This window comes from Gossypium hirsutum, chromosome D10, assembly GCF_007990345.1.
Source record: "Gossypium hirsutum isolate 1008001.06 chromosome D10, Gossypium_hirsutum_v2.1, whole genome shotgun sequence".
Lineage (NCBI taxonomy): Eukaryota > Viridiplantae > Streptophyta > Magnoliopsida > Malvales > Malvaceae > Gossypium > Gossypium hirsutum.
The window spans coordinates 10,841,235-10,854,641 of record NC_053446.1 but is presented as its reverse complement, the minus strand read 5'-3'; the positions used below and the strand labels follow the sequence as shown (position 1 = coordinate 10,854,641).

General features: G+C 34.7%; 1 protein-coding gene across 3 annotated transcripts; it reads right to left on the bottom strand.

The window, feature by feature from the left end:
• Nucleotides 1-2,726: 2,726 nt before the first annotated feature.
• On the bottom strand, nt 2,727-10,229 carry LOC107914216 (AUGMIN subunit 6). Of its 3 annotated transcripts, none has more exons than XR_001688733.2 (14): nt 9,819-10,195; nt 9,680-9,736; nt 9,488-9,582; nt 9,098-9,248; nt 8,588-8,713; nt 8,282-8,438; nt 8,125-8,185; nt 7,786-8,044; nt 7,162-7,287; nt 6,040-6,201; nt 5,689-5,941; nt 5,109-5,585; nt 4,293-4,483; nt 2,727-3,068 (listed from the first exon to the last, which is right to left on the bottom strand). XR_001688733.2 is itself a non-coding variant. In XM_016843044.2 (14 exons), exons 1-14 carry the CDS (start codon nt 10,032-10,034, stop codon nt 4,443-4,445), a joined length of 2,028 nt encoding a protein of 675 aa, XP_016698533.1. In that variant the 5' UTR covers nt 10,035-10,195; the 3' UTR covers nt 4,200-4,442. The 3 variants fall into 3 exon arrangements, 2 of the variants coding, with proteins under 2 accessions (XP_016698533.1, XP_016698532.1); XM_016843044.2 differs by lacking the exon at nt 2,727-3,068 and having other exon boundaries at nt 4,200-4,483; nt 5,109-5,243; nt 5,397-5,585; XM_016843043.2 differs by lacking the exon at nt 2,727-3,068 and having other exon boundaries at nt 4,200-4,483; nt 9,819-10,229.
• Between the last annotated feature and the right edge of the window lie 3,178 nt (nt 10,230-13,407).

The following is a 13,407-nucleotide window of genomic DNA, read 5'->3' as shown; positions in this document are numbered from 1 at the left end:
AAAATATTGTTGGCTTAAGTATGGCAAGGAATATGCTTAGTTTAAAACATACGCATATAATGGATGGATTAAATTGTGCATTTGGTATTTGAAATGGCATTTAGAAAATGCAATTACATAGGTAATATGATGCCATGGTATGGATAAAAGACTTGGTTGATAAAGTTGGGTTATTTAAGTAAATTTGAAATGTTTTGATGATAAATTGTGGAAAGTTAGATTAGTTAGTTGAAAGAGAGATATATTATATTTTGACATGTATATAGGATGTTCAATTTGCAAGCTAATGATCATGTTTTGGTACTTTGATTATAAATAAGATTATAAGTAACCTTGATGTATCAAGTGTTTGGTATCTAATTGACACTTAGTAAGTTGAAGTTGTTAGCCAATATTTGAATGGCATTATATGTATGTTTAGGTAATAGCATGACTTGTTATTGAATGTTGGTAATTGTTGATGTTTGGAGTGAATGGCTTGAATGATATGAAATAGTTAAAGGCATGGTTAAATAAGGCATACTTAAATTGTGAAAATAGATCCTTATGTTTTATGTCACTTATTGAACTTTGCTTATTGATATTTTAGTTAAAGAAATAATGATTGTATGAGTATATTTAGGAATGAAAAATCTTGGCGTGAATGGTAATGAATGGTTGTTGTTCATGATTGAATTGCGGTGCCAATTGAGACATATTGGTTAGACACTTAGGTTGAGTAAATTAAGTTGAATTTGGTATGTTTTGGTGTCTTGTATCATGTTGTTCAAGGGTTTAATGCATTGGCTTGTGGTTTAAGAGATCTTTGGTCAAATTTGGTTTATTGTTGAAGGTATTTAGGCACACACACAAACTGTGACACGGTCTACCACACGGCCGTGTGCCATACATGATTTGAGGACACGAGTGTGTGGCCTAACACCACACGGCCTCATGCTGTCATACGGCTATGTGACCCCTATTTTGTATTCCTGCCATATTTTTCTTAAATGTTTCAAATTAGTCTCTACTTCGTTTTGAATTGTTTTAAGACTTCCGTAAACTCAAATTAACTCTGATAATGTATGATTATCATGATTTTGATTATATGTTTGATTAATAAATTATCTTTAAAGAAAATTTAATTGTGACAATTCATTTCTGTTTGGTTTTGTTTGGTAGCATCGCGTAACCCTAATCCGGTGATGGAGACGGGTAAAGAGTGTTACAATGAAGAAGATGAAATGTGCATGTCAAAAGTACTTTACTCAAGCACAGTCAGAAGTTTGATGTATGCAATAGTATACATTCGTCTTGATATTTCACATGTTGTCAGTGTTGTTAGTCGATACATGGTCAATTCCGGTAAGTTACACTAGCATGCAGTTAAGTGGGTTTTCAAATATTTGCGGGGTACTTTTAACATGTACTTAGAGTTCGGAAGAACTCAAAAAGATTTAGTCGGATATGTTGATTCTGATCATGTAGGAGACTTAAAGTCAAAGAAGGTCTCTCACAAGTTACCTATTTGCTTTTGGGAATTGTGTCATTAGCTGGAAAGCTACACTTCAAGCTACAGTGGTTTTGTCGACTACTGAAGCAGAATACATGACAATTACTGAAGCAGTAAAAGAAGCAATTTTGTTAAGAGGACTGTTTAGTGAACTGGTAAGTGAAAAAGGGGCAACTGTCGTAAATTGTGATAGTCAAAGTGCTATACATCTCACCAAAGATCAAATGCATCATGAAAGAACGAAGCACATAGACATTTGTTATCACTTTGTCCGAGAGGTGATCATTCAAGGGGATGTTTAGATTCTTAAAATTGGCACACAACACAATCCAGCCGACATGTTGACAGAAAGCCTTCTTGTTTCAAAGTTTGAGCATTGCTTGGATTTGGTGAGTATCCGACAAAGATCAAATTAGGCCCATAATAGGGTTTGGCAAGGGAGTTGGTCTAAATATGAGTCAATGTGAAGATTTTTTTGGAAAATGTCTCTTATTTTGACCAAACAGTATGTGACATCCCGACAAGCAGCACTCTTTCGTCCCGACGACGCAATGGTCATCTCATCCCAACAAGCAACAAAACTTTGTCCCGATGACGCAAAAGTCTTTCACGTCCCAACAACACATTAAGCCACGTCATGACGTGGCAACATGCAGTCCAAGTTTTTTAGGCTTTCTTCTCCTAATTAAACTCTATTTTTAGTTTCTCACTTAAGCTTTGATTAACCTAGGGTTGTTGTAGTCATATATGCTACAAATTTCAACCTATAAATTGGCCTTAGTTACTCTAAATTTCACATAACAGAAATATTCAGATTGAGAGAATTATGTTTTTTTTTTTGTTTTGAAGGGTTTTCATTTTGGAGGATTTGGGTTTTCCTTTAATTCTCTCTATATTTTATACTCTCCTTTACTATAGTGAAATATATTTTTGCCTGTGATTTTTTATCATCTTTTGAGGAGTTTTTCTACATAAAATTTGCGTATTTAATTTTTCTGATTTTAGTTTACTTGTTTATTGCATAACACAAGTTAATTCCCAACAGTTTGTTTATTAGAGTTAAAAAATAGTAGTAAGAGTTAAGATAGTGTTTTTTATATATTATATTATTTAGTGTTTTTTTATATATTATATTATTCATATATTTTAAAAAATATGTTGTGGCATTATATTTTGAGGGTCTAAAAAATTTATTTTTGAAAATGATATATTAATCTTATATATATTAATTAGCTAATTTAAGGTTGACGCTTATATATAAAAAATAATAGAATATATATGTTTTTCCTTCTATTACACGACTGATGTTTTGCCACCACGAGAATCGAATTTTGGGAGAAACCAAATATAAAAATGAGCAAATTCTTTCTCTGATGATAAATCATCATTCAAGGATATTATGGATGCGTTCAAGCCTGAAACAAGGCTTGCAGTGCCCGCACTGGAACCTGGCTATCGCACAACATATCATCTCCAGAATTAGAAAATTTTCTGTTTTCTTTGATGTTGTACCTATGTTCCTACATGCCTTGCCTCCGTTTTCTCATTTTCTAGATGTTTTTATGCACACAGGCTGCTGCGAAAAAAATTAAGAAAACTCTTGGCTGAGATTTATGAATTAGTTACCACCAACAATGAACCCAATTTTATAGACCACGTTACCATGTCTACTCCTTACCAGAAAATTACCGACTCTTTGCATGAACATAAGAAGGAGATATCCACTGATATTAAGATTTATCTTTCCAAGGATATTTTAAATTTTATCTTGCTTATCTAGAATTCAAATCATGATATAAAAGTGATATGATAGTGTAGAATTGGTTGACTGTTCTGGTATCTTGTAAGATCTAGTAGGTTGTTCAAAAAGCTCTAAAATACTTTAGTATAATATAAAGAAATATGGGATATTTTAAAAACACCAACTTAACCATATACTTGACTTCAAGTCTTCAACCCCTCCCTCATTTGTAACATAGCTTATTTGTATACAACACTTTAAGTATTCTCCCCCATTTGTAACCAAAATTAAATTTTACGTTCATTTCTTAAATTTCTTTTAATCATCTAATGCAACCACAGAATAAAAAGATTGTGATTGAATTTTTAGCAAGTACCTTTTATTGATAGTTATATTCTCATGGTAATTGGTAAGGGAAGTTGGGTCTAGGACACTCAATGATGAAGGTATTGTGCTTGTCTACGGTCAATTTTAGCCTTGGGATTTTGTCTCCCAACTCCAAGGAGAACCCGAACAGGTTCACGGAGTTGATCAAGAACACCTAAGTCCATCAAGGAAATGTTTTAACATATTGGCCTTGATGGGGGTTCAAACCCAAGCCCTTAAGTGGTTGTGTTCTTACTCTTTAAGACCCTAAGGGCTCAAGTTTGAACCTCGTCAAGGCCAAAATGATAAAACATTTTATTGGACTCTAAGCATTCCCAATCAACTCCGTAAACCTATTCAGGTTATCCTCGAAATCAAAAGACAAAACCTCGAGAATAAAACTGAGTATAAACATCTCGAGCATAATACCTCCATCGTTAAGGGTCCGAGACCCAACTCCCTTCAACAGTAATAATTTTGGTATACTCTTTTTGTAGAATTAAATTTGGTATACTTTTTATATTTTTTTTAACATTTCAGTTCATTTATTTAAAGGGTCATTTTAATATATATTTTTTAAAAATTTAAAAAAAAAATCAATAATCTAATGATCTATATTATGAAGAATATTTAAAAGAATACGATACTAAAATAATTTCAGTGTGACCAAAATTAAACTTTTCTTACACTTACAAAATAATGCCGAGAAGACTTCAAAGATTCCAGTGGAGGCAGCGGCCTACTTCCAAACCTAGGGATCAATGGGAGAGTGGTGGAGATAACATCCCAACTGAGGGAACCCGAAAGCAAAACCATCCCAACAAAATCGTCCAAACCCCAGTCTCAATGCTCCATTAAGGCAGTATCTGTTTCTGAAAGTGGAGCTGCACAAACATACCCTCTTCTTAATAATAATAATAATAATAATAATAATAATAATAATTGTCAAAAAATAATAATAATAATACATTTGGCAGATATGTGGTAATTAATAGATAAACAAAAGAAAAAATTCCCTTAAAAGAATCCTATTATACGCTGGCTAAGTTGTTCGTACTTCTTCATTTTCTTAAAAATATTCATATCTAACATGTACCAAGGGAAGGGATATATGACTCCTAGATCACTTTAAATTCATGAAAAAGCTTTAGAGTTTAGGGTCTAGAGCCCATCCATGTCCAATACTCATATCCAAGTCCGACTAACTTAGCTGAGAGGTATTTATGGCGTCTAAACAAAAAATATTTGCCTCCTCAAGTCTAATTTCAAAACCTATTTTACCATTAAAAATTTTGTATCTAATATTTATATATTTTCAAATTTTAATTTACATAAAAGAATTTATTATTTAAAAGATAATCCGAATTGGTTGACTCGGATTACTAAAAAGCTATCTCAAAGTCCAGCTCAAATTGACTGTCAAGCCAGCCAAATAGCCCAGCAAGTGGATATATCTGAATAATATATTATTATTATTATTAATAATAGGTTGCAAATAAAACAACATACCGAGCAAATCCTCGTAAGAATCGGATAAGAGGGATGCGTCCATCAGAAAAGAAGGAGAAAAGACCTGATCCTGTGCTTCTTCCAAGTCAAAAAAAGACCTCTGCCCATCAGAAGCTGAACTACTAGAAGCAGCAGCTGACAGAAATACGTTTACTGGATCATAATCATTAAGAGAATCCAACTTGTTCAACATGTGTGATACGTCATCATAGTTACTCCTAATACGACCATCGCTTGCACGACTATCAAGCAAGGAATTGTCTTTTTGAGTTGAAAATAATTTCTTACTCCTTATGGAGCCAACTTTATTCTCTGGTCCCCCATGATAAAAGTTAAATGATGAAACAGGTACAAAGAAATGTTCCGAGCTTTCATCAGATTGACTGTCCCGTGATGACTCTGAATCGTGGGATGGCACAGATAGTGCAGCTTGCCTAACAGATCTCTTCAAGTTCTGAACGAAAGAATCATCGGTATCTGCAAAGTGAATTTGAGAATCAGAATCTTCCACTAAAGGAGTTAAATCACCAGAGTCACTAGCACTCATTTAAATGTTTGCAGAACATGAAAAGCAGCAAACCTTGGGGTGGGTTATCAAGGCCGTTGTTTGCAAGAGGCTGGTCCAGGGAGCTGCTTTCAGACAAAGTTCCAATTTGGTTGGTCTGCGGAGCTAAAGTATGCTGCTTTTGCATGTTTCCACCTTTAACCAAAGAATTTGGGCTTAAGCTGAATAACTGCGGGAGCTTTAAAGCTGGAGAACTAGGTGAAATCTTGTCAAGCTGAACCTTTGACATTTTTGGAGTGATGTCACCAACATCATCAGAGCTACTTTCCTGCATTATCCAGGAAAATACCTTAATAATGAGACATAAATTCTACAAGCACAAGTGTTCAATGTTTGCAAGAAATGATTCACCAATTTAACATTTACCAAGGTCCTTCCACTGCTCTGAGCTTGAATAGGTGAGGTAGCTTGACCATGATGCTTGGCCATGGAAGGCAAATTTGAGGAAATGCCATTTACTTTCCCTGTACAGTTCGATATTGACTTCTGAATTGCTGGAGCAACTTCCTTTAGTTGGTTAATAAGCACCTGTGCATTTGAAATGTACTAGAAATTAGAATAGAAATGTCTACAAGTCATCTAAAAAGTAAGATTAGTATCAGGTGCAGGATTTAAATTGTAGCCGCGAATGCATTGTCTACCACATTTATCAAGTCTGTGGATATAATAAATGCAATTGGGGTAAATATAGGCCATGAATATTGGCAACAGAAAGAGCCGAAACTGAAAAATAGCAACTGTATCGTCAAGTGACGGTTACCACTTAAATCCCCGATGAGGAATCAACAAGGATGCTGAAAAAAAGAATTCCTCTAGAGATAACTTAGAATCTATAACAGCATTAAGGTTTATGAGGAACATACTTTAGTGTGACTGTTTAGAGATTACTTAGAAATCATAGCAGAAATTTATGGTTTAGTAGAGGGCTAGAGGCATATGTGGTAGCATGTTTGTAAACTCACAACAGCCATGCATGTTCGAAGCAAAGCACAAAACAGGAGAACAACCTCATATATTGCTGTTCAGTGGGTTCTCAAATCTCCAAATAATTTGAAGTAACACTTAAATAAACTAAACAAATTTCCAGATTTTGAGGTTCTAGATCATCAACATTTGACCATCCTTTAGCGTTTGGAAAGAGAATTTCCCATTTTGGGGCTGTCGAAAGGTAGATTTTCATCTTTGTGCTCACAAAATTCTTTACCAAATACCAAGCAAATGGTAACTTAAGGAAATCTGAGCAATATCTAAGGTTCTTGAAGATTTCAAAAACCTGCTTGATGTTGCCAAGTACTAGTATGTTTCTATAACCATCAGCCTAACAATTAACTAGATTAAGAACCTACCTGATGAGTATAGAAAACAAGATAGATACAAGTGCCCCAGATGTTAATCAGACTAGAAATCTGAAATTTGCTCGAAATTATGATCAAATTAACAGTATGAATTTGTAAGGAACTAGTTAATGTCCAATGGCTATTACATTACCTGAAAGCTAGCCAGGTGTTGCTGATGCTCAGCAAGAGTTGTAGCCAATGAATCAGCATGGCCACTTGTGCTACCATCTTGTGCACTTCGTAAAATATCAGGACCCTCTCCATCATTAGCTTTTGCCTGCAAAACAATAGTAATATCTATTATTGCATTCTAGCACCTTACTTGAACACCGATAATTAGCAACATTCAATCCACAGTTCCTTAAAACCGTGAATCACAATTTAGAATTTACAAATACTTTTTAAATAAAATTTAGAATGTGCAAACAAAATATTGCTCGTTTGTGATTCTATACCATAACCAATAACTTGTTCACATCTCCCAAGGATGGAAAACTTTTAAGTGAACGGATTTGTTTATGACTAATAAAGATTTTGTCCATAGAAAAAGAATAACACCCAATACAAGTTTCAACGCCTCAACGTCAAACCTCATGTTGCATAATATCTAACTGGTCGATGCAATTTACAATACCACAACTTTAAACAAATATCATACTCATAATTATACACTACATAGACATTAAACTATAAGAGATTCAGCATATCACTAATGACCAATTATTAATACAAGCTAACATAGCTGCGTGAACAAAAATAACATAAAACAGCATACCAGCAGAAGCGAATGTTTATGAATGCGTTGTAACGCATGCGTCCAACGTCTGATAATTTCTGCTACATCAACAGTCTGGTTTACTCTTCCACTTCTATCATCTACCTGAGAGAATGTCTCTTCATTGACCTGTGTGTTACATCCACCATTCTGGTCTTTGTTAGCCAAATCCCCAGACTGAACAGATAAGACATCAGAGTAAGGAGCTTGAGAACTTTGGTCCATAGCTGCAAGTAAAGACGATCCAGAGATGCGGTACCTGAAAATGAATTTACATGAAAAAGGAGGGCCAAAGTGTGGCATATTTACCATCCAAAATAACATATGGTGGCAAATCACCTATGCTCCCGATGAGCTATCAAATCCTCAATGGGGCCTGAAGCAAGAACTTCATGCTGACCTGGATGAATCAGTTGATAATATCAAGGGTGTGAAAATCAAATAAGTTAATGAAGATATAAATGAAAAACACTTTATTCATTAGTACAGTACTTACTTTTACGAGATAGTATAGACTCCCACAAGCAAGTGGCCTTTGAAACCAAATGAGAATTCTGACTTGAAGTAGAGACAAGATCATCCCATAGCTCCCCTTCCAACTTCACTTTGTTCCTCAAGTCATGTAGTTTTTCCAGCTCTTGCTGCAAATAAGCCTGCTAACAAGGTTTTCCAAGGAAAGTCATTCATTAAAGATATCAAGTCATCCCTAGCAGAAGGTAAAAGAGAAAGGGGATTATATTTGATAATATGACAAAAATACTCAAAAAGAGTTCAATTGAGTGATTAAATAGTTTTTACCTACCTCCTCAGCACAAAGACCACGAAACTCTGCAGTCATTTCATGAGCCAAATTTGACCACATAGCCTGTCTCTGCACTGTTGTTTCTGCATTTTTCAGAAATCTTTTCCGTTCAAGTGCTATTCTAGCCTGTTCAAAAAAAAATGTTACTTCACCACTATGGAAGGTCTAACCAAAAAAAAAACATTTTGAAGCTAATGCCAAAACCATGCTTGAAGTGAACTATGATAGAAGCAAATAGAACATAGAAACACAGAAAAAGAAGCATGAACTTAATATATGAGACTATAATTCTATGTTGCTCCAACCCTTCAATTTCTTTAAAGGTCGTGGATATGATCTTCCAGAGACCCATCAAATGCATGAGAAAACAAAGACCTACCAAGTGCATGGAAAAACTTAGACAAAATTAAGTATACCCAAGTCGGACATATCTGTATCTGACACACATGCAAGTTCAACTAACATAGGTATAACTGTACTTCATATGAATAATGTACAGAGCAGCACTACCTTTGTTATAGGAAGTAATGTAGCAGCATGTGAAAAGGCAACATCAGTCAATGGCACAGGCAACGGGTTAGTAGCAACATCCGCTGCAAAATTCCTTCTATAAACCTCTCTTAATGCATGCAATGAGAGTTGCCATAGAAGTTCAACAAATCTACAAGCAAAAACATAAGAAAATATAATGTGATGATAAATTAACAAATTTCATCAGCGATCTTCAATAAAACTTCTAACTTTTTGGATCTTGCACAGACAATCGGTGCCAAAATACAGTGAAAGATACGCTCTAATGAGCCTAATGCAAATAGGACTAAGAAAGCCAACTAACATAGTTTTCCATTTGCTTAACTTTCTAGAATTTTCTTGGCAGCCAAACAGAAATTAAGAACTAACCTCGGCCCACAGCAAGTAGCAAGCGAAGAAACCCTGGAATTACTTCTAGGTAGAGCTCCTTGTGCTTCCAGCTCACTGATTATGCCTTGGACAACCTAAAATATCAACAAGTAAATAAAATTCAAACAATAATTCAGATAAAACAGTAAAACAGAAAAACGTAAACAAACAAAAAAAAATCGGAGAATCAACCTTTCGAAAATCACGAGATTGCGCTGAGTCAAAAATTGGCCAAACTCTATCGAAATCCTATAAGATCCAAAACCAAAACCAAATTCAAAACCAATACAGACCAGATCGAAAGTAAACCGAACCGGAAAACGATTATTACTCTGGCGGATTGAGCGGGGCCACGAAGAGAAGAGAGTATGAAGTAAAGAAGCTGTTCGCCTAATTTAGGGTTAGAATGACGGAAAAGTCCGACACGAGGGGTTACGTTAGAGGCTCCGAGCCCGATTATCGGCGGATCCAATCCTAATAGCAAACAGTTAGTGTACATTGCGCTTTCGAGCTCTATCTCTCTCTCCTTCTCTCTGTCCATTGTCATCTCTATCTCTCTCTCTCTCTCGGGAAAAAATGTATTTATTTTCTTGAGAAAAATATCAGAAGTAGAAATGTTGAAATGGTGGTTTTTTGAATCGGGGGCCGATTTTAATTTAGAGAAAATTGGGGGTTGGCTTGAAATTTTGGAATAGAGCCGGGGGTAGGGACAAAGGAAGTCAGTTTGGCCGTTTGGAACTTGGGATTAAGAGTGAGAAAGACACAAGTGAAGGGGTTGTTGATGCTAATGTGCGCTTGTCTGCTGGTGAATAAAAAATTAAATCGAACCGGCGGTAATTTGGAAAAAGTTTTAGTAATTTTTTCCAAAATTGAATCATGCATATTAGTACCTTGTTTTATTATTTAAAAATAATAAAATTTGAATTTTTTATTAATATTTATATATTTTTGTTATAACAATAAAGGTTATATTTTGAGAGGAAGTTGGAACCGGTCACTTGTACATAGAGGACCTCCTCTTTCTCATCTCTTTTCTTCTTTTTTTTTGCAAATGATCTACTTTTGCTTTGCCGGGCTAATTCCCCACACGCACAGTGGGCTAACGACGCTTTGTCCACTTTTTTGCTGTGCTGTAGGCTATCAAATTAATAGACAGAAAACTCAAATTTTCTTCTCTCATAATACTTCAAAAGCAGTTGCATTAGATATTCGTGGTCGATTTGGGTTCTCGATTGTGACGGACCTGGGAAAGTATCTAAGTATGCGTATATTCTGAATCTTGGAAAGTACTTAGATATGTTTATATTTCATAAATGTATTATTACAATAGCGTTTCAGTTTATTATGGATAAGGTTCGTGCTAAACTCAATAGACCGGATGCTCGTCAATTATTTATGATTATTGACTCGCGGATGTTGAACCTCTCAAGTTGTACCATATTAGCGATGAATGATTAGATGAAACTCTTCGATTATCTGATTTATTTGATAACAACTCAAGATTACGTGGGATTGGCATATACTTGAATCTCGAGTGCCACAGGTTACAGTTAGTCGTATTGCTAGTGTCTTGCCACCCTTGGCTGATGGTGGTTTGGACCGACTTGCATGGCGACTGATGTCTTGTGGCCCGTGTTCTACTGTTGCTACTTACAACTATTTGCTTATTCATAATGATGATAGCTCTCATGGGGTTGGCTTCAAAGTTTGGAAGGCTAGAGATCCACAACAGGTTAAAGCATTTCTATGGTTGTTATGTCGTTCAAGTTTACTCACTAATGATGTTAGATGTGATTTAATATCCTAAAATCTCATTAGTAGTAAATAATATGATTTTAGAAAATATGTGTGTTGGAATATTTAAAAGAAATAAAATAGGAATTATTTGTGATAGTAGAAAAGATAGAAGGATACGGAAAATATTGAAAAGATATGTGTATTCCAGATATTGATTAAATTGTAAGAAAGTAAAAAGTGTTGGAGTAAAAGTGAAAAATCAAAAGTAAAAAAATTAATAGATAGATGTAAAAAAGAAGTGGAGTAATAGATTAGTTTGAAGATGAGATTTGAAGAAATGTAAGAGCCTTAGTGATTTTCCCATACTCATGTTTTATTTGAGAAAGAAATTACTATGTTCGATTTTAATCTATTATCGTTCAATATTACATATATGTATATTATGCTTGAAGCTAAAAATTAATGTATATATGCACATAGGATGTGCAATGGAGAGGAAGAGGAAGAAAATAATAAAGATAAATAAGTTTATATGCATATAAGGGCTTGAAAGGATAAATAATGTGGAAGAACATGATTCATAAGTGTTAGTAAGTTGATAGGAAACTACAAACTAAAATGTTAGAAATTATGCTAAAACAATTTTTTGGACAGCTATCAGGTTTAGAGGTGATTATGGGTCGGGTCGGTCGGGTTGGGTTTGGGCCGGGCCCGAACAAAATTTTATGCCCATTTTATAGTCTCAGGTCCAGACCGGCCTGAAATATAGACCTAAAAATTTGTTCAAGTCTGGCCCAAAAGAAAATTGCTAAGTCTGAGCCTGGCCCGGCCCATATTAAATTTTACAACACCAAAAAAATATATATTTAATATATATTTGATTAAAAAGTATATTTGATTAAAAATAAAAAATATATATTTAATATATGATTCGGGCTGGGCCAGGCCCGGGTTAAAAAAGTTTTACTCGAGGAAAACGGACCTCGTTTTTTGCCCAAACCCATATTTCGGGCCTATATTTTTACCTGAACCCTCTCATTTTTCAGGCGGGCCGTCGAGTCTGGCCGAGTAGCCCAACCCATGATCACCTCTAATCAGGTTTTAACTTTAAAAATTTCCTAAAAAATGTATAAATTGAGTTAAATGTTAAAACAAGTATGATATTAAATCTTAAATGAGTTTAGTTTTTTTATAGAATAAACTGTTTAAACAATGGAATTGCAGATTACGAGGTAAATAAATTTAAGTGAGATAAGGTGAAATTGATCTCAGATTCCTTTATTTTTACTTTGAAAAATCATTAAAAATTGTAGAAAAATGTTGAGATTAACTTTATATGTATAAAAGCTTAATGCATCTATTTTCGAGAGGAACAAGCAACAACGTTATATGAATTTTTAGTAGAGAAATGTCAGAGCGGCTTAATAGTAGAATAAGGGAAGATTTGAAGAAAAAAATTATATTAAAATTTTACCAAAATTTTTATATTAATAACGAGATGTTTAGTTTCAAGAAATTCAAACGAAATTTTATTATCAATCCCAAAGAATGAAATAGGAATAAAAATGTGACTCTTGCATAGTAGAACATGAATAACTAATTTAAAACTTTAGCAGAGTGATTAACTAAAAATTGTAGCATTCTTTACTCAGGATTAGGTACAAACTCGAGTAAAGGTTATTACGTGTGTTCGAGGTATTAGTAACGATAGTCGCTGTGAAAGATGAGGGGAAACGAGAGACGATTTTGCATGCAATGCGTGACTGCTATTTTCCGAAAGGAGTGTGGAGATCCATTGTCCCAAGAGGTGCTTGGAGCTTTTTATTTTCATCTTCGGTTCAGGAATGGTTGAGATGAAATGTTCTAAATGAGGGCCACATTGACATTGCAGAAGAGTGGCCAACGTTGTTTTCCATCGTTGTTTGCTTTCTTTGGAAAGATAGGAATGCTTCTATTTTTTATCATATGAATAGTAATAGTAGAGACTTAATAGGTTTAGTTGTGGCTTGGGCTAGAAGCTTTCTGTCTGCAAGGCTGAAGATAAATCTTGAAAGCTTCAAAGTTAATCGTGGATTTTGGGAATCGCTTACAGAGGGTTGGATTAAGCTGAATACAGATGGGCCTTTTTTGAATCACTTGTCTCGAGCAACTGTAGGAGGGGTATTTCGAGGATCGAATGGTGG

Bases quoted from the DNA above. Each gene is read 5' to 3' on its own strand.
- LOC107914216 (XM_016843043.2), bottom strand. From the start codon at position 10,034: ATGACAATGGACAGAGAGAAGGAGAGAGAGATAGAGCTCGAAAGCGCA. The intron at 6,202-7,161 runs GTAATGTAATAG...TCAAATGCACAG, and splicing joins AACACCTGGCTAGCTTTCAG to GTGCTTATTAACCAACTAAA. The intron at 4,484-5,108 runs GTATGTTGTTTT...ATGTTTGTGCAG, and splicing joins TTCTTACGAGGATTTGCTCG to CTCCACTTTCAGAAACAGAT.